Here is a 27,560-nt window from a genome sequence, read left to right as displayed (position 1 = left end):
GAAAAGGGAATAACTTTCTCCTTATATGATTCAGTATATAACGTGAGGTCTGTGTACCCCTTAACTCACATATTACCAGTGCATGTACCCCATCCCTTGGAAGCTGCTGTCTTCCTAAGCCTCAGCCCTGATAACCAACCCTCTCTCTCCCAGAGTCACCAAAAGCGAGGATTTGTATCTGAAAGTGACCACATCCATCTGCTCTCCTTGGGCTCACATTCTCTTTCAGTGACCAAGGAGGATGCCTTCTTTGTGTCCTTTCCCTTCGCCCAGTAAAAAGAAGCAGGATTTGGTTCCCTGTACTCCTGCTCTGAGCACAGCCGAGCAGACCAGCTTGGCTGCTCTTGGGTTCTGGACTGGAGATGTGGAGGCAGAACTGAGATGGCAGGGGCAGAAGTGAGTCTCCTCTCTGCTCCTGCATTACTGACTCCTATCGCTGGGCCCTGTGGACTCCTCCTAGGCCTCAGCCAGCCTTCAGAAATACTCTTGGTTCCTCTTCTTTTTAACTAGATCATTGAGGAGGTCAGCAGGTGCATTATTTATATTGGACACAGAGAATTCCTCTGGGATTCAGGAGGGTGGGTGTACTTTACACTGCATTAGTATATCTTCTTTAATTCTTTTGCCCATTTAAAAATTTTTTTAATTATTGAATTTTCAGAGTCCTTCGTATATTCTGGATACAATTTGTTTACCAGATATGTGTTTTACGGATATTCTGTCCCAATCAATAGCCTGTCTTTTCACTTTCATTCAAAAAGCAGAAATGTTTTTCAAAGAGTAGAGGTTTATAATTTTAATGAAGTCCAATCTATCAATTGTTTTCCTTTATGGATTAATTTTTTTCTTATCTTTTGGAGTTATGTCTATCTTTCTTTAACCCAAGAACACAAAGATCTGTTTTCTCTTAGAAGTTTTATGGTTTGAGATTGCACATTTAGGTCTATGATCTATTTTGAGTTAATGTTTGTATATGGTACAAGCTGTGTGTAGAGATTCTTTTTTTTTTTTTTTTGCATATGGTTATCCAGTTGTTTGAACACCACTGGTTGAAAAGTTTACTCTTTTCCCATTGAACTGCCTTGGCACCTTTGTCAAAAATCAATTATATGTGTGGGTCTGTATCTGTGGAACTTTCTGTTCCATTTCATTTATTTATGTGCCTTTTCTTTTACCAATACCGTATTATTATGATTACTGTAGTTTTATAATGAATCTTAAAATCAGGTAGAGCGGGTCCTCTAATTTTATTCTTTATCAAAGTATTGGCTATTTTAGGTCCTGTGCTTTTCCATAAAATTTCAGAATCACATCGTTAATTCTTACCAAGAAAATCCTGGTAAAATTTTTATTGGGATTGCATTGAATGTCCAGATCAGTTTGGGAAGAATTGACATCTGAACAAAATTGAGTCTTCTAATCCATGAACATGGCATAGCTCTCCATTTATTTAGGCCTTCTTTGATTTCTCACAGTGGACATCATTTTGTATCTCTGATGCTCATTTTCCTTTCTCTTTCCTTCTTCCCTCTGCCAGCTTCAGAAGGTAGTTCAGGAGTGTGGCTGTGTCTATGGAAGGAAACCAGTCTCTGGTACCCTTTTTCAACCTGTACCTCAACCCTCCCTATGCAGACTTCAGACAGAAGGAAGAATGTTCATTCTAAAGCACAGCCTGCCATATTAGCCATGTGGCAGGGCCAGCTGGGAACTTGTAGTTCACATGAACTGTTCTTCTTGCTGAACAACCCAGGAGTCTTTCCCTTGCCCCAACTCACTGGCACATGTTCCAGTGATAAGAGATGATAGCACTGTGCCAGAGTGCTGATTTGGTTGTTTTGATCTCTGACATTTCCCATCTCCTGGTCTGTCTTTCTGTCTTTCCTTCTTTCTTTCTTTTGCCTCAGACCTACCATTGCATTTGTGATGACATGCAAGAGAGTGCTTGTGTGTGAGTGACTAGCACAGTGTCCTTCCTACTGAGTGACCCAGATAATGGGACTCAGGTCCCTTGGTCAGGAGCACTATGGTTGCTACAACTCCTTGAGCAGAGGAAGGTCCTTTCCCACCCCTCAGTGGACTGAGGTGAAATGCAGGTCAGACAGAATCCTGCTTCCTAATAGGCCTGAATAAATAGTGTGTATGATTTGTGGAGCAAAGATTCAGTGGCACAGAAGCATGTTTACTTTTACTTTTTTTGATTAGGTTCTTTTCTGATAAGGTTTTGATAGGCTTTTTTCCTTCTAAGTAAGGAGCTTTAGAGAATATGTAAGGGCTTGAAAGCTCTTTCAGCCCCTAAGGGGTTAAGAGAAATCTCTGAAGTTGTGCAGTTTCATCTGTTTTCTTCTGCTTTTCTGGAATGTGTCAACAGCCGTTTCTCTTACATCTGGACACAAAGAGGTCAGTTGAATGAGCACTTCAAGTGGCTAGTCCTGCATAGCTGCACTCCCTCACATCTTGAGGTCCCCGTGCATAACTGTGTGTGTTTTTCTTCTCTCCTGATCTGCCTCTGTGGCCCAGGTGCAAACACAGACTGCAGGCCACCAGATGATACCGTGTTTGACATCATTACAGATGAGGAGCTGTGCGAGATACAGGAGCCTGGATCCTCCTTGCCTGAAACACCCACTGAAACAGACTCTCTTGACCCACACGTGGCTGAACAGTGAGTAGACATCACCTCCATCTCATGGGAACCTTGTTGAGTGCCTGGCCCTTTTGTGTTCTTGTTAAAGGACCAGGAAAGTGAGGTTTTGGAAGCAGGAGTGAACATCTCTGCTTAAGGGAAGTTGCCTTAGAGCAGTGCTCAGGGCAGGTAGCCCTCGGGGAGCCCCAGGGCTCAGGGTAGTCAGTGTTGAGCTTTGTCAGAGAGTGCCCAGAAGTTCCAGTGTTCCCTCTGATTTAAGGATCTCCATTAGGGCCTCTCTTGGCTTGGGTAACTTTATTAACCTACTCAGGCTGCCAGCACAAGTACTGTAGATTGGGGGGTTTAAACAACCAAACTGTGTTTCCTCACAGCTCTGGAGACTGCAAGTCCAAGGTGCAGGCCACGGCAGGTTGGTCTCCTCTGAGGCCTCTCTCCTTGGCCTGCAGGTGGCCGTGCATGTGCTGCCCCTTCACACAGCTGTCCCTCTGTGTGTGTGCTCCTCTGGTGTCTCTCTGTGTCCTCATCTCCTCTTAAAAGGACACAGTCAGACTGCATTAGGGCCAACCCTAATAGCCTCATTTTTAATTAAGTTATTTCTTTAAAGGCCTACCTCTAAACAGTTACATTGGGGGTACTGGCAGTTAGGACATCACCATATGAGTGTGCAGGGGTTCATGTGTGTGCTGCCCTTGGTCATGCTCAGGGCAGCATGCTGCTCTTTAAATCCGCCGTCATCTTTGAGGACCACCAGTAAGGCTTGGTAATGATGCCATGGGGGAGGAAGCTTGGCTGTAGTGTCAGTTGTCTCAGGAAGATGTGTTCCCTCAGAAGTCCCTTTAGCTCCAGATAAGCCTTCCCAGAGCCCCAGTTCAAAAACCAGTAAAAATGTAGGAAAGTCTACTGCCCTTACTCTACAGAATTCAGATGACTGCCACTCCTCTGGCCTCTGCTGTGCCTCCTCTTGTGCTGCCATTAGTCCCTGACCCATACCACTGAACCTTCCCAATGCTGCGAGTTGGCGGCATCAGCCCCAGGGGCATCTTTTAGTACTTACTCTCCATTGGCCCTCTCATTTTTCTGGGGTAGCTATCATTTTTGAACAAAGCTTGTGAGGAGAGTTTTGCAAAGGCCAATTTTTAAATAAATAATGGTACAGAGTTTTTTGTGAACAAATAACTGTGCTACATTAAAATGCCAGAGTTTATGCTATGGGACCCATAAGGAAAGGTCAAGTTCCCCTCCATGGCAGCCTTGCTTGGTGTTTCTCAGCACCTTGTGTCTAGCCTAAATGCAGTTTCTGCAGTGAAGTGCTGGCTGTTCAAAAGCACAAGAAAGGTAACATGGTGCCCAGGTCCAGATATTTCTTGACCCATTTTCCCTTTGCCTCCATTTAGGGAGTTTTGTGATGCTTTTGCTGACCTTGCTTGAGACCTCTATTCCTCTTCCTACCTAGATTTCAGAGGAGGGCTAGGATTGGTCTTTGGGACTTCTGTTATGTGGGAGGAGATGTACTTACTTACAAAGCTCTCAGCACAGGAGATGTCAGGCTTACGTGGATCTCTCCTCACTTCTCTGTCCCCTGTCTGGAGAGGGGTTGAACTCGCCATGTTGTGATGGGTAGAGTCAACCTGATCACCCAGCCCAAGTCAGCCCTGCTCACTGGAGTTTGTGTGACTTTGGGCCTTCCCTTTTTCTTCCTTCAGCCTCCCGCCACCCCCTCTGAAGTCGTCCCTGAGCACATCAGCCTGCAGACTTTTCCCCAGCCCCCACAGCTCAGTGGTCTCTAGGGTGCATTCTGTTCCATTAGCGCTAAGCCACCCTCTGCCACTGTTACCTGGCAACTCTTTACTAACCATGCCTGGACTCGTGGCCAGCCAGCCAGGTAGGTCCTGAGGTGAGCAGGACCAGAGCCTCAGGGCCTGGGGGCACGGCCCTCAGCTGGAGCCTGCAGGAGGAAGTGACACCCCCGCTGCTCCCTCTTTCCCTCACCTCCACCTTCCCCTTGACCAGCGGGAACAAAAACAGAAGGTGTTCTGACTGCTGACAAGTACATGTTTTTGGTCATGGGAAATCAGGAAGTGTTCCAGGGAAAGGAAACTGCCTGCGTGCTGGCCAGCAGCCTCAGAGGCGGATCCAGGACTGGCAGACAGGAACCTGCAGTCCCTGCACTTCATCTGCTGGGGGGATGAGCTGGCCCGCCAAGGTAGTTAAGGGCCTGCATCATCGCACACCTTCTCTGTGCATTAGAGTTTTACTCAAACATCTCTGGTAGCTTTTCCTTATATTCTTTTTCCTCCGAAATTTAAGACCAGTCAAAAACACCAGGAATCTGAGAAAGTGTGGGAGGTACAAAGCCCTGGTTTTGTGTAAGCATCCCTGACAGGAAACTTCAAGAAAGAAGTCCGAAGTCAGAAGTGATCCAGGAGGAAGTAAACACTGTGCAGTCTGAATCCCTGGTGACAAGAAGGCTGCTTGGAGACAGTACTGTTGAAAGGGACTCCACTGAGCACCTTCCCCATGCTAGCTGCTGTTACACGTGACTCCCGTAGTCCCTACCCAGCCCTTCAAGACGTAGGGACTTTGATCCGCATTTTGTAGGTAAAGAAGCTGAAGCTTCAGGAGGCCAGACAGCTTGCTCCAGGTCACATGGCTGTAAGCTTCAGAGCTAGGCTTTGAGCCCAGAGATCCTTCCTCCAGTCCACGGGCTTCAGATTCCTTTTGAAGAGTTCAGTTCTCTTCTCTGGGCCCCCATTTCCCCATTCGCATATCAGAAACCTGCCCCATTCCCCCTGCCCATGTCCACCCCTATCCACACATACACATTCTTAGAGCTAATGAAGTTGCCCCTTCTGACAGTGATGGGAGAGGAAGAAGTCCCCAGATCCAGGCCCCCAGGGAGGCCTGGAAGGATGCCACAGGCTCCCTAAGGAACCTCCCAGTAGTGCCCCACTTCCGGCTCAGAGCTGGAATGTTGACGTGAAGCAGGAGCATGGCCCCTCACCTCGGCTGAAAAGGTGATACTCTTCAGAACCCTGCAGTCACACCGCCACCCACAGTCACCCAGGCCCACCCTCAGCCACCCGTTGACCAGGTGTCCAGCTGATCTCGGACCGAGGCAGCAGGCAGAGAAGGAAACGCCCTTGTCAGCCAGCAGCAGGGCTGGTCCTTGGGTCCCTTGGCTCAGCTTCCAGCCTCTTATGGCCTCCCCCAGGTCTGGCTTCCCCTTCTGATTACCAGGCAAAAAGACCCTATGACGATGAAGAACTTGAGCCCCAGAATCACACACTGGTCAGAGCCTGGTCTGCCACCCTCAGCTTCCATGGCTTTGGGCACTGTGGTCCTCTGAACTCAGTTCCTTCCCTGCAGAGGAGACAGGAACAGCCCCCACCCCCTAGGGTTGTTAGAAGGATTGGAGGAGAAGGATGTGTGCAAAGCACCGAGCCCAGTGCCTGGCTACTGGTAAGTGTTCTGTGGAGGTGCACTGTTCTCATGGTGTTTTACCTGAGCTGTGATGTTGGGCTGAGCCGCGCCTGGCTACCGTGTTTCCTGGTACCCTGCACCTAGTATCCCAGTTGTCCTTTCCAAGAAAGTCACTCCAGGTGTCCAGATGACACTGAGCTTACACTCGCCCACTGTCCCCAACCCGCAGAGCTTCTCTGCCAGTAACTGTTTTAGAACATGGCCAGCGTGTTTTGAGGAAGCTGTGGTGCTTTGGCACCAACCAAAGGTTTGATGCCTAGTGTCTCAGAAACAAAACGGGCACGGCTGTGATATGGTGATAATGGCTAAGGTTAGAAAGTCGCTGTGCACTGGGTTAACCCGACGTCTCTGCCCTCTGATGAGTACAGAGCTGGCAGCTACCTTGGGCCTGTCAGCTGTGTAAAACCTCCTTTAGCCAACATTTGGGGGAAGAAAATGAGGCTGTTTCCTGGGGTCTTAATCCTAGCTCTGCAGTGAGCTTTGGCATCCATTAATCTCTCTGAGCTATTTTCCTCATCTGAAAACTGGGGGCGATAGTGCCAGACCTCCTACAACAGTGTTGGGAGTTACCATGAAGGGCTGGGTGTGGGGAGGGGGTGTTCCCTTGGGAGCCCCTTGGAGGAGAGGGCCAGAGTGAGCCCCCAGGTTCCCTGCCCAGCCTCCCCCACCTCCAGTAGGGCAGCTTTGGGTTTCTCCCCTGCAGCACCATTTCCTTAGGCCAGAATGCTCATGGAGGTTCACCTTCCAGGTAACCCCTGGAATCAGAGTTGCTCTGTGTTTACCACACAACTATCTCTGGTCTCTAGCCCCCTGCCAGGTATTAGGAACACCATGCGAGAGGACCACGTTCTGTACCTGAGGCCACAGCCAAGGTGGATTGGATTCAGCCAGGGGCCATGCCTCCCCCAGCCTGCTCCTGACACAAGCCCTGGTGCCTGAGCAGAGGGCAAGGGGAGGAGCAGGACAGGCCTGAGGTCAGAGCTTGTACTTCATGGGGCTGTGGTGTAGATGGAATGAAGTCAGGATGCAGAAGCCCTCTATGACATGTGGCTGTGCAAGGGCCTCTTGCCAATAATGGTGTATGTCCAGGGTAGGGGTTGGAAAAATTATATCTACTCCGAAGTGCAGCGGGTAAGGGCCTGAAGAGTATTAGAGCAGTGAGTGACCTGGGAAGTAGAAAAGGGGAAGGAAGATTCCTGGGGATAGGCAGGCAGATTTCCCCAAGCTGAAGAAGGGCCAGTGCAAACCCGTTTGCAAAGAGCCTGGAGAGAGGCCATCTGAAATAGGCCTGGGACTGGGCTCAGCCTGCTAGGGCCCTGGTCTCACTGGACTCAGCCAGGCAGGCCCCCGGTTGGGGAGAAAGCGGAGGTCTTGGCAACTGCCCCTCTGCTGCCTTGGCCAGGCAGCTGCCCCTCAGGCTCAGGGAGACTGAATAGCTTGCCCAGGGATGAACAGCGATAGAGCTTCACTGAACTAGTGTCTGAGTGACCTCAGTCCCTGGTTTTTCCGTCTCACCACACTGCTTCCTTCCATGGGAACACGGAGAGGTGCCAACTCCTGTGAGGCGCAGCTGGCTCGCAACACTTCTTCCTTCCCAGTTAGGGCCTCTGCCTCTTGTTCTGGGACAACTTGGGGAAGCCAAGTGTGGGGGCCCCTCTATCAGAAGTGTTCAACATTAAGATGAATGCACAAAAGGGGGTGACAGTAACTCCCCCTTTGAAACCAATTTTATGAAGATAAAAGCCTTGTCACATTGGAAAGGGCACATTTTAATGTTTGAGGAAGTGCTCAGTAGTCCCTGTGGCCTGAGGACTTACTGTTCTTGTGGATGCATTTAGGCTTGTTTATACCTAATAACATAATAATAGATACGATCAAGTGGGCCCTGGAAGGCCTGCCTGTTGTCTGCTGGACCAGGGTGTGACATGCCCTGCACCTCTAGAAGGCACAAAGCAAACCCCCCATGCCTCACCAGCTCAGAGAGTGATGGCAGCTTACCTTTGTATTATAGTTCTGGTGGGAAATTCTAGTAACTACTGCCATTTGGGAGCCCCTCTACCTGTGAATGCCAACCATGCTATGTGTCGTGTGCATCAATTCAAGCCCTCCTCACATCATCCCTGGTAAGAGGATACTGTTACAGTCCATGTTTCAGCACAGTGAAAGAGGTTAAGAGATTACCGACCGGTTCTTAACAACTGGTGAGGAGCAGAACCAGGATTCAACTCTGGTTTACCCACATCTCAAAGCCAGACCATTGGGAAGCTTCTGGCCCACCTCCTGGTGCACTGTCTTTAGCTGTGTCCATATTTTGGTGTGTGATTTTCTGAAGTGTGATCCAGAAAGGCAACTTTCGGCCTCTTGCACAGATTGCTCAGATCTAATAAACACGCAGGAGTGTCTGACGCTTCTCACTCTTCCTCGTACTGTGACCATAATACAGAGACTAACCCTATGCACTTCATATCTTGGGCAGCAGGCTGGCAGCCACAGTGAATAGCATATTCCATTGCCTTGGTAAAGCACTGCCCTGTAAGTTTACAATTTTAACTTCTTTCCTGTGTCCATAAGTAATCACTTTGGGTATATTCCAGGCGTAACACATTAAAGTAAAATGTGTGTAAGGATAAAAATGGTTTGGAGACTTTAAAAAGGTTTTATTTGTTGTCATGAAAATCATATGCTTTTGATTGTGTGTGTTATATATACATTCATATATGACTTATATCTGTATGTGGTAAGCATTGGATAATTCAGTTTTTAAATAAGTAAACCCACCAAAGACTCCCCTTTAGAAATGCTGTTGAGATTTCCTAATAGTCTTAAACTCTGCTTTGCACATTTTTCTATATAGAAACTCTATGGTCCACTCTATGGACCACTGGAATTCTGTAATTTGTTTGGCCCATTCATACTCCCTGGTGCTAGTCCTTCTGGGATTAATCAAAGAGAGATACACCTCTATCTATGTAAAAGTCCAACCCAAGGTGAGGCAGAACCTGATCTCAGTTCTGTTCGGTGCCTGATAATTGCAGTCTGAGCCTTATGGGCCAGCACTAATTTCGTGGCTGCTCTAATCTCCTCTGCTTCCGTAGCCACAAGAATCTGCTGAATTTAGGAGCCCAGAGTGTCACCTGCCATCAGTAACTTTGTTAGCCATGCTTCTTCAACCCTCAGTCCCGGTCTCAGTCCCAGTGAGGGAGAACCTGAGGTCTCGAGAGTCACTCATCAATCCCTTCAGTCAGCATTCTTGGGGATGAAGGAAGGAAAGCCCATCCAGTGTTCACACTTCCCTTTGAGCTCTAGGCCTGAGTGTTCAAGAAGAGAACAGAAAGTGTTCCTGCCTGAGAGGAAGCACAGCTGCAGCATCCGACTACTTCTCTATGAGAATCTGCAAGCTATAAACAAAGAAAAATTCCTCGGAGTGCCTCCAAGCATCAGCAAGACCTACAACTGGAACATGTTGGTGGCCTCCACATTATGAGAGGCAGAGCAAGTCTTGGAAGTGTCCTCAGAAGATTTCCATTGACTTGAGACCCCCAGGTAAGGGAGGCAGCCAATGTCTTTTACAAGTTTCCAGAAATGCTTCCGAAACTTCAAGCCAACAAAGGCGTACAGCACAGGATTAAGGCAGGCCCGCAGGTAGGCAATGGCCTCTGTCACTAAGATGGCATAGTGGAAGCTGGTCATGGTGTTGTACTCCCAGCTCATGCTGCGGATGAGCTTCACAAGGTTGAAAGGCGTCTGGGTCACCAGGAACACAGCCACTACAAGAAAGATGATCTTCAGAGACTTGTGCTTCTGAAAGCCTCGGGCCTGAAGCAAGGTCTTGACTATGACTGAGTAGCAGACAATCATGGTGATCAGTGGCAGGAAGAATCCCAGTGTCATCTGGGTGGCAAGAACCACAGTAGAAATCTCCTCATTGTGATAGCCACAGATGGGCTTGTCGAGGTAATGGACATTGCCATAGATGATCTGTGGCAAGGCAACCAGCAGGGAGATCACCCAGATGGACAGGCAGATGGCCTTGCCCAAGGTCATCCACTTGGCCTGCTGGTTGTAGGTCTTAGTGGCACGGACCACTGCAATGAAGCGGTCCACAGTGATGCAGGTGAGGATGAGCATGGATGTGTAGAAGTTCAAAGTGTAGATGCCCAGCAGGGTTTTGCACATGAAGCTGCCAAAGATCCACTCGTGAATGCCTGCATAGGCCCAGAAGGGCAGAGTGCAGATAAACACCAGATCAGCCAAGGGCAGGTTCATGAGGAACACATCTGTCAGGCTCTTCAGCTTCTGGTAGCAGACGTATATGACCAGCACCAGGGAGTTCCCCACCAGGCCACAGATGAACACCACCACATACATGCAGGGCAGAAACAGCTGGCTGAACTGCAGGAAGTCCTTATGTGCCTGGCTGCTGTTGTTGGAAGTGCGGAAGAATCCAGGATCTACATACTCATACTCGGCCATGGTGTCTGTTCTGATGAATGCCTGTGAGTCAAAACAGGAATTATATTTGGGGGTGATGACAACACCTCCTGTCTTTCCACTGTTCTGTTGTCCACTTTTGGGGGCAAATAGTCATCTCCCAAGCCCACCGCTCTTCTGCTCAGTAAAGGCTCTGTCCAGTATAGCAGAGAGACCCAGTTCTGAGGGAAAGTGCTCAGACAGGATGAGGAACTCTTCATTAGCCCTAAAATTCTCAGGATCTTACCCATCTGGGGGACTACATGCACATTCCATAAAATCCTGTGCTAACTGGTCCTGAAAGCAAAGGCCACCATGTGGTGCAGTGGGGACGGCGCCTTGTGGAAGAGCAGCATTGCTCTTTAATGGACAGGGCCCATCTCCATCAGCCCAGGCCTCAGCAGTTGTCCGGCCACCCTGTCCCCCATTTTCTGTTAACTGAGACCTCTGAACTGCTAAGGCAAGTGTTCCCCTTCCTGGGGGTCTACCATCAAGGGGACACCTAGAGACAAAAAGGTGTTGGGGGATGACCAGGACTTCTCTGTCTGGATGGACTGTCCATCCTGCCTTTTCTTGCCCTCAGTTGTGTAGACTTAAGAAGATGATGGATAGGGAAACAAGGATAGCATGGCCTGTGGCTGCCCAGCACTTTGGCCAAGCCAGCTTCCTGACCAGGGAATTGGGTGGCTCTCTTCATGTCCTGGCCCAGTTTTCCCCTCTGTCATCTATCTACCATCAGAGCTTCATTGCCTAAAGACTTTTTGATCTTCAGGAATCTCTTAAAAGGCAGATTTTCTTAGAAGAGAACATTGCTTTAGCTTTTAAAACTAGCAGTTTAAGACCAAGGTATCTTCTTTGACAGATGGAAGATCTGGTTGAGATGGGATGCCAGATGGGAGAACAACTACAGTGAGGCCAGTGACCAGCCTTGTGTGAGGCTGGCAGCCAAGACCACATAGCTGTCCTTCTGCCCCTCCTCTATGCCCTCTGACCCTGCTAAGGACCACGGACAGGACATAAAGTGATGTGATCTGTGACATGGGATCAGGGCCAGCTGCGGTACCACCAGTGGCCTTGGAGTGCCAGGCCACTGACTGCAGGTGTTCAGCACACAGTGACTCATTTCCAGTGACCCCCTGCCATATCCCGCCAGCATCTCAGCAAGATGTTTTAAGAAGAGCAGGCATTTGGGTTTAGCAAAATCAAAATATCAACTGGCCAGACAAGGGCATATAAAAAAAGAGATCATCTCTTTTCTACTTGGAGACTTCTTTTCCAGACCTCATACTGTCTTCTCTGTCTTTCCTGGGGCAGAGCGCCCTTTCTCTCCAAGGTGGGACCACGCCTTTGGTGTAAGACTACTTAACAAAAAGTCCCTGCTCCTAAACCACAAAATGTTAATATCTCTAAGGGTGATAGGCCTGCCGGAAGGCATCATGCCCCATCAGATCTCTGGGCTGCCAGATTAAGTAGGTTAGATGACGATGTGTATGTTACTGCTTGATGTGGGGACAGAAACACTTTTTTCATCATTTAGAACATGAAACAGGCAGCTTTGCTTTCCTTAAGAGCAATACCAAATCTCCATTTTTGCTTGACTTACTCTGCCCTTTTTTTTTATTAATCCTCCTATTATGGCTGTTACTGGATCCTTACATTGGCATTACATGTTTCCTCAAAGGGCTTGAGCACCTCTATTTGTAATAATTGGTAAACTTTAATGTTAATATTATGTTGCCAGATTGGGACTTCACAATTCTGTGTAGAGTATTAAAAAAAACTTTCCCTTCTAGAAACGTTTAAACCATTCATTTCTTTATATTCTGTAAATAAAGTCCTATATTGATTTCTTAAAAAACAGTAATATATATCACTTTGGAAGCAGTATAAATGTCTGATAATAAGTAAGCAAATTGTAATTCAGACATTGAATATAACTGAAATGTTTAGGAAATATTTTCAGTGATTTGGAAAAATACATACATTTACATTGATCAGAACAGTGTAGACAGAAAGTAAATATGCAAAATTAGTATTCACTGTTGCTATTGCAATAAGTAGATAACAAAAAGGAGGTAAAATTGACCACGATTCTTAACCTCCTTTGATCATAAAGCCCATGGAGAATCTCATAAAAGCCACACACCTTTTCCTCAGAAATAATACACACACACCCGCAATTCTGAGGGTTCATAAACTCTTTGAATCCCTCTGCCACGCATTCCATGAACCCTTGTTTAAGAATCTATGGTAAGTATGTGATTTTGACTGTATTTTTTAAAACATAGAAAAACGACCAGGTTTTTTCAGCAGTTTGCCTCTGGCTTATGGTATTAGTGGTAACTGATTTCCTTTCTTTCTTTCTTTATATTTTTCTATATTTTCCAAAGTTTCTACATTGGTCACATTGACTTATACTGAGAAAAGAAAGTAAACAATGACCTAACAGCCTGTCTTAAAAATGCAATAGAAATGAAAAAGAAAACCCAGCAGATTATTTAGTGAGCAAACATAGACATAGACTCTCCTGATCTCCCTGGGAGGTTCTGATGCCATTACTGCCAATTCCTTTAGTTTACAAGCACTTACTGTGTGCCCAGAATCTTGGTAAGTTGTTTTCACAGTCCTCTAATCTAACCTGCTTGGCAACAAATGGCAGAGATGGAATTTGATCAGAGAGCAATTGAGCTCTAAAACCTGGGCATTTTACACCACACTGCTGGAGGCAGGAACCTGAGGACCCCTATAACCTGGAGTTAGTACCTGTCTTTTAACTACAAAGAAGAAGACAAATTACTCACCAGCAGAGCTGCTCTGTCGATTTGTTCCAGGTATGAGCTTGCTCACAGCAGCAAGGGCTGCCTATATATCTCTTGTGGTCCGTGGTCCGTGTTTCCGCTGAATACTTTTAAAGAGCCCTTGGCTGATGATTAAGAGACCCACTCTGTCCCCATCTTGCAGATCAGAATCCACATGACTAGCCTGCACCCATGTAGTTTGGGGGTCAAAGATATGAAGCAGTGGCTCTGATACCATCCACCCCTGCAGCCTTGCTGGGGACTTACTTACCAACAAGGTCCTGAAAGTGTTTTTATTTGTAAACTGAAGGGAAGCAATAAGTAGCTCTGGCTCTGGCAGTCCACTGAAGATGGTAGGATTTGTACATTAAAATTATTTCATTTGCTACTCATAATCTCTTCAGAGCAGTTTGGGGCTACACCAATTCAAAGTCTAAGATGTAGCCTAGATGCTGTGTACGTGCAGCTCCAAAATACCTGACAGCCACTGATCCTCATAGCAGCCCTGCAAAGTAGGTATTATCCCCATTTGTGTGTGTGTGTGTGTTAGTTTTCTATTTTTATTACCAGAAACTTAACTTAAAAAGACTCCTATTTGTTATCTCATAGTTCTGTAGGTCAGAAGTCTAGTATTGTATGGCTAGATTCTCTGCACAGGGTGTCACAAGACTAAATTGAGGTATCAGCTGGGCTGCAGATTTCATCTGGGACTTGTAATTTTCTCACAAGCTCACTGCTAGCTCACAGAATTCAATTCTTTCTCATGCTTTCATTTGGCTTTTTCTATCTTCAAGTTAACAGTGTGGTGTCAACTCTTTCCCATAACTTGAATCTCTCTTGACTTCCTCTTTTGCCTTCTTCCTTTGCTTGTATGATTGCATTGTGCTCTCCCAGATAATTCAGGAAAATTTCTCCTTGGAAGATCAGCTGATGAGTAATCTTTTCATTTTATTTTGGTATCATTAATATAAAATCACATGAGCAATATAGCAATCTCTGTGCTATACTGCCTTCCACGTGCCCCATCCCCATATTATGTGTACTAATCGTAATGCCCCTTATTCCCCTTATCCTTCCCTTCCCACCAACCCTCCCCAATCCCTTTCCCTTTGGTAACTTAGTCCATTCTTGGGTTCTCTGAGTCTGCTGCTGTTTTGTTCCTTCGGTTTTTGCTTTGTTCCTATGCTCCACAGATGAGTGAAATCATTTGGTACTTGTCTTTCTCCACCTGGCTTATTTCCCTGAGCATAATACCATCCATGTTGTTGCACATGGTAGGACTTGTTTTCTTCTTATGGCTGAATAATATTCCATTGTGTATATGTACCACATCTTCTTTATCTATTCATCTACTGATGGACACTTAGGTTGCTTCCATTTCTTGTCTACTGTAAATAGTGCTGCAGTAAACATAGAGGTGCATATGTCTTTTTGAAACTGGGATCCTACATTCTTAGGGTAAATTCCTAGGAGTGGAATTTCTGGGTCAAATGGTATTTCTATTCTGAGATTTTTGAGGAACCTCCATACTGCTTTCCACAATGGTTGAACTAGTTTACATTCCCACCAGCAGTGTAGGAGGGTTCCCCTTTCTCTGAATCCTCGCCAGCATTTGATATTCCCAGTCTTTTCTACGTTGGCCATCCTAACTGGTGTGAGGTGATACCTCATTGTGGTTTTAATTTGCATTTCCCTGATGATTAGTGATGTGGAGCATCTTTTCATGTGCCTGTTGGTCATCTGAATTTCTTCTTTGGAGAATTGTCTCTTCATATCCTCTACCAATTTTTTGATAGGTGTATTTGCTCCTTGGGTGTGGAGGTATGTAAGTTTTTTATATATTTTGGATGTTAACCCCTTGTTGGATATGTCATTTACAAATATATTCTCCCATACTAGGATGCCTTTTTGTTCTGCTGATGGTGTCCTTTGCTGTACAGAAGCTTTTTTAGCATGATGTAGTCCCATTTGTTCATTTTTTATTTTGTTTCCCTTGCCTGAGGAGATGCATTCAGGAAAAAGTTGCTCATGTTTATATTCAGGAGATTTTTGCCTATGTTTTCATATAAGAGTTTTATGTTTTATGGTTTCATGACTTACATTCAGGTGTTTGATCCATTTTGAGTTTACTTTTGTGTATGGAGTTAGACAATAATCCAGTTTCATTCTCTTGTGTGTAGCTGTCCAGTTTTGCCAACACCAGCTGTTGAAGAGGCTGCCATTTCCCCACTGTATGTCCGTGGCTTCTTTATCATATATTAATTGACCATATATGCTTGGGTTTATATCAAGGCTCTCCAGTCTGTTCCATTGGTCTATGGATCGTTTCTTGTGCTAGTACCAAATTTTTTTGATTACTGTGGCTTTGTACTGAAGCTTTAAGTTGGAAAGCATAATACCCCTGCTTTATTTTTCCTTTTCAGGATTGCTTTGGCTATTCGGGGTCTTTTGTCATTCCATATGAATTTTAGAACTTTTTGCTCTAGTTCATTGAAGAATGCTGTTGGTATTTTGATAGGGATTGCATTGAATCTGTAGATTGCTTTAGGAGGATGGCCATTTTGACAATACTAATTGTTCGTATCCATGAGCACGGGATTTGTTTCCATTTATTGGTATCTTCATCAATTTCTCTTATGAGTGTCTTGTAGTTTTCAGGGTATAGGTCTTTCACTTCCTTGGTTAGGTTTATTCCTAGGTATTTTATTCTTTTAGATGCAATTGTGAATGGATTGTTTTCCTGATTTCTCTTTCTGCTAGTTCATCATTAGTGTATAGGAATGCAACAGATTTCTGAGTATTAATTTTGTATCCTGCAACTTTGCTGAATTCAGATATTAGATCTAGTAATTTTGGAGTGGATTCTTTAGGGTCTTTTATGTACAGTTTCATGTCATCTGCAAATAGTAACAGTTTAACTTCTTCCTTGCCAATCAGGATGCCTTTTATTTCTTTTTGTTGTCTGATTGTCATGGCCAGGACCTCCAGAACTATGTTGAATAAAAGTGGGGACAGTGGGCATCCTTGTCTTGTTCCCGATCTTAAAGGAAAAGCTTTCAGCTTCTCACTGTTAAGTATAATGTTGACTGTGGGTTTGTCATATATGGTCTTTATTATGTTGAGGTACTTGCCCTCTATACCTACTGTGCTGAGACTTTTTATCATGATGGATGTTGAATTGTATTGAATATTTTTTCAGCATCTATGAAGATGATCATGTTTTTGGCCTTTTTGTTGATGTGGTGGATGATGTTGATAGATTTTCAAATGTTGTACCATCCTTGCATCCCTGGAATAAATCCTGCTTGATCATAATAGATTATCTTTTTTATGTATTTTTGAATTCAGTTTGCTAATATTTTGTTGAGTAGTTTTGCATCTACGTTAATCAGGAATATTGGTCTGTAATTTTCTTTTTTTTGTTGTTGTGTCTTTGCCTGGTTTTGGTATTAGAGTGATGGTGGCCTCGTAGAATGAGTTTGGGAGTATTCCCTCCTCTTGTACTTTTTGGAAAACTTTAAGGAGGGTGGATATTGGGTCTTCACTAAATGTTTGATAAAATTCAGCAGTGAAACCATCTGGTCCAAGGATTTTGTTCTTAGGTAGTTTTTTGATTACCAATTCAATTTCTTTGCTGGTAATTGGTCTGTTCAGATTTTCTGTTTCTTCATGGGTCAGCCTTTTAAGGCTGTATTTTTCTAAAATGTTGTCCATTTCTTCTAGGTTATCCAGTTTGTCACCACATAATTTTTTATAGTATTCTCTCATAATTCTTTGTATTTCTGTGGTGTTGGTAGTGATTTTTCCTTTCTCATTTCTGTTTCTGTTGATGTGTGTAGACTCTCTTTTTTTCTTGATAAGTCTGGCTAGGAGTTTATCTATTTGTTTATTTTCTCAAAGAACCAGCTCCTGCTTACATTTATTCTTTCTGTTGTTTTATTCTTCTCTATTTTATTTATTTCTGCTCTAATCTTTACTATGTCCCTTGTTCTACTGACTTTGGGCCTCAATTGTTCTTCTTTTTCCAGTTTTGTTAATTGTGAGTTTAGACTGTTTATATGGGATTGTTCTTCTTTCCTGAGGCAGGCCTGTATTGCAATATACATTCCTGTTAGTATGGCCTTCGCAGTGTCCCACAGATTTTGTTGTGTTGAGTTATTGTTGTCATTGTCTCCATATATTGCTTGATCTCTGTTTTTATTTGGTGATTGATTAATTGGTTATTTAGGAGCATGTTGTTAAGCCTCCATGTGTTTATGGAGTTTTTCATTTTCTTTGTGTAATTTATTTCTAGTTTCATACCTTTGTGTTCTGAGAAGCTGATTGGTACAATTTCAATCTTTTTGAATTTACCGAGGCTCTTTTTGTGGCCTAGTATATGATCTATTCTTGAAAATGTTCCACGTGCACTTGAGAAGAATATGTATTCTGTTGCTTTTGGATGGAGTGTTCTGTAGATGTCCGTTAGGTCCATCTGTTCTAATGTGCTGTTCAATGCCTCTGTCTCCTTACTATTTTCTGTCTGGTTGATCTGTCCTTTGGAGTGAGTGGTGTGTTGAAGTCTCCTAAAATGAATGTATTGCATTCTATTTCCCCCTTTAATTCTGTTAGTATATGCTTCACATATGTAAGTGATGCTGTGTTGGGTGCATAAATATTTGTAATAGTTATATCCTCTTGTTGGACTGACTCCTTTATCATTATGTAATATCCTTCTTTGTCTCTTGTGACTTTCTTTCTTTTGAAGTCTATTTTGTCTGATACAAGTACTTCAACTCCAGCTTTTTTTCTCCCCATTAATTGCATGAAATATCTTTTTCCATCCCTTTTGATCAGTCTGTATACGTCTTTGGGTTTGAAGTGAGTCTCTTGTAGGCAGCATATAGATGTGTCTTGTTTTTTTATCCATTCAGTGACTGTATGTCTTTTGATTGGTGCATTCAGACTATTTGCATTTAGGGTGATTATCAATAGGTATGTACTTATTGCCATTGCAGGCTTTAGATTCATGGTTACCAAAGGTTCAAGGGTAATTCCCTTACTATCTAACAGTCTAATTTAACTCACTTAGTATGCTATTATAAACACAACCTAAAGATACTTTTTTAGTTTCCTCCTTTTCCTTCCTCCGCCATTCTTTATATAGTAGGTATTATATTCTGTACTCTGTCTATCCTTTGATTCCATTTGGTGGTAGTTGATTTGGTTTTGCATCTGCTTAGTAAATAATCGTTCTACTTTCTTTGCTATAGTTTATTTCCTCTGGTAACAGCTATTTAGCTTAGCCTTAGGAATATTTCCATCTATAGCAGTCCCTCCAAATTGCACTGTAGAGGTGGTTTGTGGGAGGTAAATTCTCTCAGCTTTTGCATCTGAAAATTGTTTAATCCCTCCTTCAAATTTAAATGATAATCTTTCCGAGTAGAGTATTCTTGGTTCAAGGCCCTTCTGCTTCATTGCATTAAATATATCATGCCACTCCCTTCTGGTCTGTAAGGTTTCTGTTGAGAAGTCTGATGATAGCCTGATGGGTTTTCCTTTGTATGTGATCTTTTTTCTCTCTCCTGCTGCTTTTAAAAGTCTGTCCTTATCCTTGATCTTTGCCATTTTAATTATTATATGTCTTGGTGTTGTCTTCTTTGGGTCCCTTGTGTTGGGAGATCTGTGCACCTCCATGGCCTGAGACAGTATCTCCTTCCCCAGATTGGGGAAGTTTTCAGCAGTTGTTTACTCAAAACCATTTTCTATCCCTTTCTCTCTCTCTTCTTCTTCTGGTACCCCTATAATGTGAATATTATTCCATTTGGATTGGTCACACAGTTCTCTCAATATTCTTTCATTCCTAGAGATCCTTTTTCCTCCCTGTGCCTCAGCTTCTTTGTATTCCTCTTGTCTAATTTCCATTCCATTTACCGTCTCTTCTACTACATCTACTCTGCTTTTAAATCCCTCCATTGTATGTTTCATTTCAGATATGGAATTTCTTAATGATTGAATCTCCATCCTAAATTTGTCCCTGAGTTCTTGAATATTTTTCTGTACCTCCATGAGCATGTTTATGATTTTTATTTTGAACTCTCTTTCAGGAAGATTGGTACATTCAGTTTCATTTGGCCCTTTTTCTGGTGTTTGTGAGATTTTGGTTTGAATCAGTTTCCTTTGACGTTTCATATTTGTATGTGGCACCTTCTAGTGCCCAGATGCTCTAGTGTCTGGAGCTGCTCTAGTGTCTGGAGTGATGTCAGTGGTTGCAGGGGAGTGTCGCTGGTGCTTGGGGGTAGTTATGAACTGTTTCCTGCTTCCCATCTGCAGTGCCTGTCTCCACTGTCAAAACCAGTGAGCCAAGCACACAGGTGTAAGCCTCTGTCCTTTGTGTCTGTAGCTGCCATAGGCAGGACCTGCCTCTGTCTGGCCTGACACCAGGACAGGGACTGCCAGTTTGCGAGCCAGTGCCAGCAAACCAGGAGGAAGGCACAGCAGACTGCATATCATAGTGGGGTGCCTCAGAGCTGAGTAGCCAGCCAGGGGAATGGAACACCTGAAGCTCCTTAAAGTTCCCAACTTGCTGGGCAGAGCACGCCCAGACAACTTTGTCCACCTATCCCTTCTCCCACACAGCAAGATCTGGTTAACCCCGCCCCTTCAGCAGCCCTCTTGCTACTAGGAAGCCTCTCAGACCAACCGCCTTTCCTTTGTTTCAGAGAGGCTGGATGTGGATCCCTGTCCTCCACAAATGGCTGGAATCTCAGTCTCTCCAAGTATTCTGCTTATCTTAGCTTTTGAACCCCACTAATCTCCAGAGAACCATGCAATGTAGGCTTGTGCACCCAAAGCAGATTTCCATGGCTGGGTGTTCAGCAGTCCTAGGATTCCACCCCTTCCCCCACTCTGCTTCTTTTCCTCCTGCTGGTGAGCTGGAGTGGGGGAGGGGCTTGGGTCCTGCCCCATCAAGGCTTTGGTACATTCTCTGTTTCATGACTTCTGCTCTCTTCTCCAGGTGTAAGAAATCTGGTGTAGCCTTATTTCCTGTTGCTTTTTAAGAGTAGTTGTATTAACTATATTTTCATATTATATGTGGTTTTGGGAAGAGTTCTCTGTCTCATCTCTCATGCTGCCATCTTGCATCTCAAGCATTATCCCCCCTTTATAGATGAGAGCACTGAGGCCCATAGCTGAAAGAACAGCCCCATGTGCACAGCTAACAGCTGGCCCTTCCAGGATACAAACCCAGGTTTCTGTCATTGCCAGACCAAGGGCCTGGATGGCTTCTAGGTTGTGCATCTGCCAGAAGGCCTGATGCAGCCCTGGCTGGAGTCATCCTTCCTGAGGCCACCCTTCCCACTGCAGGTCCCCAGATACTGAACACCTTGATCACAGTACAGTTCTAGTTGTTGGTCCCTGTGACCCAAAAATGTTAACATTTCTGGGAAATAACACCCAGAGGGCAGGAATTGGAGAAATCTCTGCCTGGGTCACATTCCACAGTACCTCCTTTCCATGGGAAAGGTCCCAGGTAGAGGTATGGATTCCATTTCTCCCTTCCTCTGGCTGAATGACCAGACCTTCCTTGAGAAGGTGAGTAGACAATTATCTGAGATAATAGCCTGTCTTAAAATGCAAATGAAAACAAAACCATATTAAGTTAACAAATATAGACAGTGACTAGACTCTTCTTACCTCCCTGGAAGGGTTTGCACTCCCATTCAGCCTGGGTTCCCCAGGGCTGGTGGTCTCTGCCCCACTTCCTGGGCAAACCCTCTCCTGTGGCTCTTCCTAAGGGTAGGGTGTCAGGTACTGGGAGCAGGGACTAGAAGTAGCCCCAGAGACTAACACTCAGTTATGCTATGAGCCAGGCCCTGTGCTGGCTGCTGCTTCAGTACAGCTGTCTAATCCTCAGGATGAGTAAGCAGGAGGCTAGAAGGATTAGCTTGCTTGCCCCAAACCACACCCGTCGTAGGCAGTACTCAGGATCTGTCTGACTGCAAAGCCAGTGCTCCCTGTACTCTTTCTGAGCAGTCAGCTATTCCAGGGCCCCTGATAGAAGACCTAATGACCTCCAGTGGATTATCAGGTCTTTGTTAAACAAACTAACTCCAGCTATCCTTTCCACCAAATTGATATGAATGAATGAAGTGTTCCTGAGGGTAGGAACCATGAGGCTATGCACAATATATTAACCCAAGGGGGATGGATGCATACAGGGACAAATGAACAGGCTGAACCAAATACTGAAGGGAAGATGGGTCAAAGCATCCATCCTCTGAAAGAGACCCTTTGGGGCAAGACATCACTTTAAGGTGAGCTAGCCTGACAATTCAGTCTTTAAGCTTTGAAAGATGAGCTTTTCCCAGGGACAAGCCAACTGCATCATTTGGTACCAATTCACGAGACAGAATTGGAGTGGCCTGAGCCTTATTGAACACACTCGGCCATGCTCTTCTGTCAGCAATCCCTAGGACTGCCTTCCACACTGTGTGCACACATGCTCAGGCCTGCGGAGGACAGGGGATGTGTGTATTTGAGACAGCATGACTGCACTGTCAGAACCATTCTCCAGTGGAAAGTTCTTCAGTGAGAGACTTACAACTAAACGGGAGGAACACAGCCACCCACAATTTTGGGGCCAGAATTTTATTTCAGTCACTTCACAAGTGCCTTTGTTCATCTGCCAATTTGTAGCATTCATTGTTTCAAGGACATTACTTTTCTTTGAAACAAAAGTTTGAAACTTTTTATGGGCAGGTCTCCAATTATGTCTTAAATTTCCCCTAGAATACTTGAACACTTTCTGAATAGGATTGGATGAAGAATAAGAGGGAAGTGGCAGCCATGCCTGCTGCTGGTTTGTCTTGGAAGTTAGACTGTGTTGACATGCTCACCTTTCCTGAACACCTAACATGTCTCGAGCCAGAGCCCTGGCCAGGATGTCAGTTCTGGGGCTCTGGGCCGAGGCAGTTACTGCTGCTGGCAGAAGAGTGTGGCTGCGAGGCCTTGGGTATGGAGGGTGAGTTAGGACTGCAGATACACAGGGAGCTGGCCTACCCAGAAGGCTGCGAGTGGGCTGTGCCCGGCACCTCAGCAGGGTGCTGTTGTGAGGATGGGCACTGCGGTCAGACCATGGTTACTAAGTGATCAGATACCCAAATACCAGAAGTGCTCTTCTTCACTTGGTTTTCAGGCAAAAAGGAGTAACTTAAAGAAAACTACTGGGAATTTACTTTTAATAGGAAATTGAAAAGTGCCCCCAGATCGCACAGTGAATGAGACCCACAGCATGGCTCAGCCCGACCTTCCAAAGCCATGCTGTCCAGTAGCATCCTCTGTGATGATGGGCGTGTGCTGTTCTGCACTGGTCAGTTAGCAGCTGCTAGCCCCTCCGGCTGTTGAGCACTTGAACTGTGGGTAGTGCAGACTATGGAGCCAAATTCTGAGGTTTTATACATTCTGGTGAAGATGAGTTTAAATAGCCACATGAGGCTAGTGACGCTGTCGGACACTGTGGTTGTAAACTGAAGACCTCTCCAGTTTGCAGGAGACTGTGCGCGGACAGAGGCTGGCCTGGGGGGCGAGGGGGCCGTGTAATCAGGTGGAGCAACACTTCTCACTGTGCTGGGCTTGGCGAGGCAGAGGAGTTCATGGAGCCCTGTGAGGAAGATGTCAGCAAGATTCCCAGGGGCTGGGCAGGCAGCCATCCCTTCCTCAGCTGAGCTAAATCGGAGAATCTGCTCCTCGGACAGCCTGCAGGATGGAAGTTGTACAGTAATTAAGTGAAAAAGCAGCTAAGACGTTCTCATTTGTGAGAGGAAAAGGCTATAGATTCCAGCAGTAAAGACCAGGCAAGAGGGACCCCACCTGTGACCGCTGACGCAGGAGTCACGGGTCCCCGGACGGCACTGCCAGGAACGCCTGCGGTGCCCGCCTTGTCGTGGTCGCCACTTTATTATTAACTTGTTTTTAAATGGAGCCTTGGTTTTGTCCCCCATTGGGGGCATTTGGGACAGGAACCCCCTCACCCTGAGGCACTTCTTGACATTTACTGAGCATAGGCTGTGGGGAGGGCAGGTTCCTGGGGGCACCAAGACGATCACCCCAGAAGATGGAGCAAGTTGGCAGATACCCATTGCCTCAAGACAGGCTCAGCTTCCCGACCACAGGCTCAGGGACGGAAACTCGGCAGGAAAGGGTGACATACCATCAGCGGTGGTAGGCCACCCCAGCTAGCAGTAGGCCCTCGTGGCTGCAAGAAGGGGAAGAGAAAGGTTACTTGTGGGCAGTGAATTTGTTGCGAAACTTCTGAGAACAACACAGTGGCAACAGAAGGAAATGGCTCTGGTGGGAGATAGGGCGCCCCCTGGCGGCCTTGTTTTTGTTCCCCTCAATCTCAAACTTCCCTTAATCCTTTGACATCTAACAGAGTTGGTTGAATATTTTCTACTGCATCCCACAGTAAGAAAAACATTTTTTCATGACTACCCAGGTGTGTATGTGTGTAGAAATAAGTCAAAACAAGAGCCTCATAAACAATACTTCCCACTTCCCTAACAACATGCCATAGACTATTGCACTGACATTTTCTATTCTATTGTCAGTCATAACTAAAATTGATTCACAACCCACTTAGCGGGTCCTGGCTCCTGAACCACGATTTGAAAAGCTATTGGAAAGAAAACTCTAAGCCTGTAATCCTTACCTTCAAGGTTCCACACACTCCGCCTCCACCCCAGGACTGGCCAGGGTCTGCAGGATCTGCTCCAGAAATCATCTTCTGGAAGGTAGTCAGGGGCTGTCTGTCGTCATGATGATCAGAGAGAGAATGGTAGGTTAGGACAGCATTTATCCTAAATGCAGCAGAATTCAGAGACCCAACTACAGTTTCAGAGTTTGTTTCATCATATATTGTTTCTCTTTCTCATTTATGATATTCACACCATGGTCAAGGATAAGTGCACATGACATGAGGCAGGCCTGAGACCTTGGGCTCGTCTCCTGTCCCCTGGGGCCCTGCCTCCCTGGCTCTCGTGTGGGGTTTGGACTAGATGGTCTCGAGCTGCTTCTCATACTGACGTTCTATGATCCTCTTTGTCCCAGGGTAAGGGATGGCGGATCTGGAAGCCAGGGGTTGGAAGAGCAGAAAGAAGGAGGTGGATAGGGAGGAATCAGGGGTTGGACTGGGCCGGGAAGGAAAAGGGACAGTGAGTGACAGGACTTGATCTCGGTGGCAGCGGGCACTTCCGGACGTGTTTGTACCGCACCTTCCCTGGGAAGAGAGAAGGCCAGGGGCAGGGAGCTGCCAACCAGAGCAGACCCTCCTCAGGCCCAGTCAGCAGGCTTCATGCAGCGCCTTCTCTGTCCCTTCCAATTTACAGCCTTTTCAAGCCAGCAGAACCTGGAGTCCATCTGGTTCCATCTCCTCCATTTAGAGAAGAGAAAACTCAGGTCTCAGAAGAGGAAAGGGCCCACAGAAGTCACATAATGATAAAGCCAAGACTGACCTTGGAGTGATGGCGCCCCCACCAAGAGCCATGCCACCTCTCCAGCCCTTTGGAGCCGCAGTGAGCTCCACTAGAGGGAGCCCCACTCAAGGCTCGTGGTGGTCAGCCCCCGAAGGACAGGGTTTGGGAAGACGGGCTCTCCCACTTGTCACAGGCTGGCCAGGCACCTGGGCGCTCGTGGGTATCTGATTATCTAGGCATCCCTGGAGGCTCCATGTGCCAGCACCCACACCCTTTTGCAGCAGTGCCCAGAGAGCAGATCCTCAAGCTGGCAGCCTCAGCCCTCCAGCAGTCAGCAGGAGCCAGGCTGAGAAATGGCAGCTCCCTGGCAGAGAGCAGCTGCTGGGTCCAGAGAGCAGGAGTGATGTCCAGGCTGAATGAAGCCAGATCTTGAGGCCACTCCCTGTGCAGTTCCTGCTGTCCTCCAGGCACTGAGACTTTGAAAGTTGGCAGCAAGTAGTCACTTTTGTGTCAGAAAATCCTGCTAGAGGTGAAGGTGGCCCCAGGTGTTGATCCTCGGGTGCTGATCTGCTAACCCAGCATCTGCCCCTCTGTACATGACTCAGAGCCTTCCTCCTCCAGGAATCTGGCCCTGACTCTTCTCTTGGCTTCATCAGCAGTCCCTTGACCCTTTTCTCCTGAGTCTACACAGTGATGGTTTACAGCCCATGTATGTTTGTTAGCAAGTAGCACGCACATTCTTTGGTTCCTGCTAGCAGCAGTGGCTGGCCGGCGGTGTGCTGGTGCTGTCTGGTGGGGGACACTCAGCTGTAGCCCTGCCTGCAGAGTTCATGGTCTGTGGGGAGAGAAGACCCAAAAGCAGATAAGTAAGCCTAGCATGTTAGAAAAAGCATAAACTTAAATTTGATTTATTCCCACCAGGGGATTTAAATGTTTAAACAAGGTATTGACAAAAAGCCCACATGGCAAAGTACATGCCAGGAAGTCACTCAGGCTGGGAGGGGGAAGGAAGTTGAGCAGGAACAGGTTATGCATATTCTGGAAAAAGGAGTTTTGAACCAGCCAATAAAATTAAGACAAATGTAAAGAAAGCCTAATATGGATATAACTTGCTTAGGCGACATCCAGGAAAGAACGTGAACCCTGCAGTACTCAGCCACTGAGGAACCAGGGGAGGGTCTTGAGTGCCTCGGAATAAATTGCTTGTTATAGCCGCCCTGGGTGTGCCTGCCCACCAGACACCCGATCTTGCAAGATCACTATTAAAGCCTCACTCCGCTGTTCTCTTTGTCTCTGTGTCCACTTACTGAGTTCAGACCAGTGAGAGTATGTCTCAGAAGCATGACCAGGGCTGTAACATATGGGTGACAGGGAGGAGTATGGGAGGGGAGGACAAGGGGCACAGGAGCAGGCTGCAAATGCCACCTGTATTCCAGTCCCTGGGGTGAGGCCGCCCACCACATCCCCAGCCTCTTGATGTCTGCTGTTGAGGCGGTGTTCTGGGTGGTGCACAGATGTTGCTGCCCCCACAGCTGAGCGACAGCCAGGACGGGCCTACGTGAGACTGAATTTGCCAGCTCTTAACCACTGCTTTCAGTGTGCACATGGAGATGCCTGCATGCTCCAGGTGGGCCTTCCCAGGGTCCTGCTGATGAGCAGGGAGCTTCAGGCCTCAGACACAGACCATGGGCTGTGGTGGACTGTCTGCTGCCCCTCTCCACAGGCAAGTTATGCAGCTGTGGCATGGATGTTGGCGCCTCTCCCTGTGGAAGAATGAGCAGCTGCGCCCATTGTAGTGGTCGGCCTTGGACTCTCCTGGCAGTGAAATGGGAGAAGCAGTGTGGTGAGAATCACCTCCAAGGAAAGGTGATGTGTGCCACCTCCAGGCAGAAACTCTGTGAGCACCAGGGCATGGCTGCTGTGGTTCTTTGTGTTGCTGATGTCCCAGGGACCCTACTAGGTCCTGAGCTCTAGGATTCAGGGTGTGTGGGGGGCCTGGAAGGCTGAGCAATGAGCTGGGGTCAGCTTGTCTGATTCTCACGCTGCCTCCCAGGAACTGCCTGGGCCTCTGTGTCCCCCTCAGTGAAATGGGGGAACTGCAATCTGTGTTCCCAGGGTGAACAATTAAGCAGGGGGTAAAATGTTCCATGGTCAAATAAACAGGAATATTCGAAGAGTCAATAGATCTGTGCTACAGGCCTTCTTAAGGATACTGGCACTGACGGGGAGAGCGTGTGGGGCACTCCTCCGCCAGCGCTGGTGTTCTTGGGCATACTTCGGGAGCTGTGGTATGTCTGTGCTGGCAGGCCACTCCTGTTCGTGGTCCTCAGCATAGCTGATTGTGGGTTGTGAGGGAAAGAGGAGATATGGCTTAGGTCTGCCCCCTTTGTCCATGGCTCTGTCCCCCGGCCTCCCTCTTGACCCACACTGTCCACTGCCCCATCAGCTCTCAGTGCCTATTCTTGTTCTCCAGAGCAGGCTCGTCCAGTCCTGGGCTGGGGCCGAGGAGGCAGCTTTTGCAGTGCTGCTGAGTTGCCCCATGGAAGTCCGCCTGTGGTCCTCTCCCCACCCTGCCTGCTTGGCCGCAGCTCTGGTGGCCCTCTAGCCATAGAGCCTGTATACAGGCCTTCACAACACAAGGACCCCCTGTGTGTTCTAAGGTTGACTGCATGACTCCAAGACTATGGGCTTCCGGCTGTGGGACCCTGTGTGCTG

The 27,560-nt window shown here is 46.5% G+C and overlaps 2 protein-coding genes across 9 annotated transcripts in view; one reads left to right on the top strand and one right to left on the bottom strand.

The window, feature by feature from the left end:
• Positions 1–27,560, top strand: part of FYCO1 (FYVE and coiled-coil domain autophagy adaptor 1) — a 79,238-nt gene that overhangs the window by 36,959 nt on the left and 14,719 nt on the right. For 2 of the 8 annotated variants that reach the window (XR_001849880.3, XM_017640618.3), the window contains exon 14: positions 2,518–2,662. Coding sequence is in view for 7 of the 8 variants with exons in the window: in XM_017640618.3 (XP_017496107.1) it covers positions 2,518–2,662 (145 nt within the window). In the remaining variant the exon portion in view is untranslated. Of the gene's footprint in view, positions 1–2,517; positions 2,663–4,347; positions 5,603–24,758; positions 26,129–26,568; positions 26,764–27,560 lie in introns of those variants that run through there. The other 6 variants (XM_037005615.2, XM_037005614.2, XM_017640621.3 and 3 more) reach the window with 6 other exon arrangements.
• CXCR6 (C-X-C motif chemokine receptor 6) lies at positions 7,011–15,500 on the bottom strand. Its single transcript, XM_017640622.3, has 2 exons — positions 13,396–15,500; positions 7,011–10,618 (listed from the first exon to the last, which is right to left on the bottom strand). The coding sequence occupies exon 2, from the start codon at positions 10,595–10,597 to the stop codon at positions 9,572–9,574; it is 1,026 nt and encodes a 341-aa protein (XP_017496111.1). The 5' UTR covers positions 10,598–10,618; positions 13,396–15,500; the 3' UTR covers positions 7,011–9,571.

Source organism: Manis javanica, chromosome 3 (assembly GCF_040802235.1).
Source record: "Manis javanica isolate MJ-LG chromosome 3, MJ_LKY, whole genome shotgun sequence".
In the NCBI taxonomy this organism is placed as follows: Eukaryota; Metazoa; Chordata; class Mammalia; order Pholidota; family Manidae; genus Manis; species Manis javanica.
Note: the sequence above shows the minus strand (reverse complement) of the source record. Positions and strands in the feature narration are given on the sequence as shown.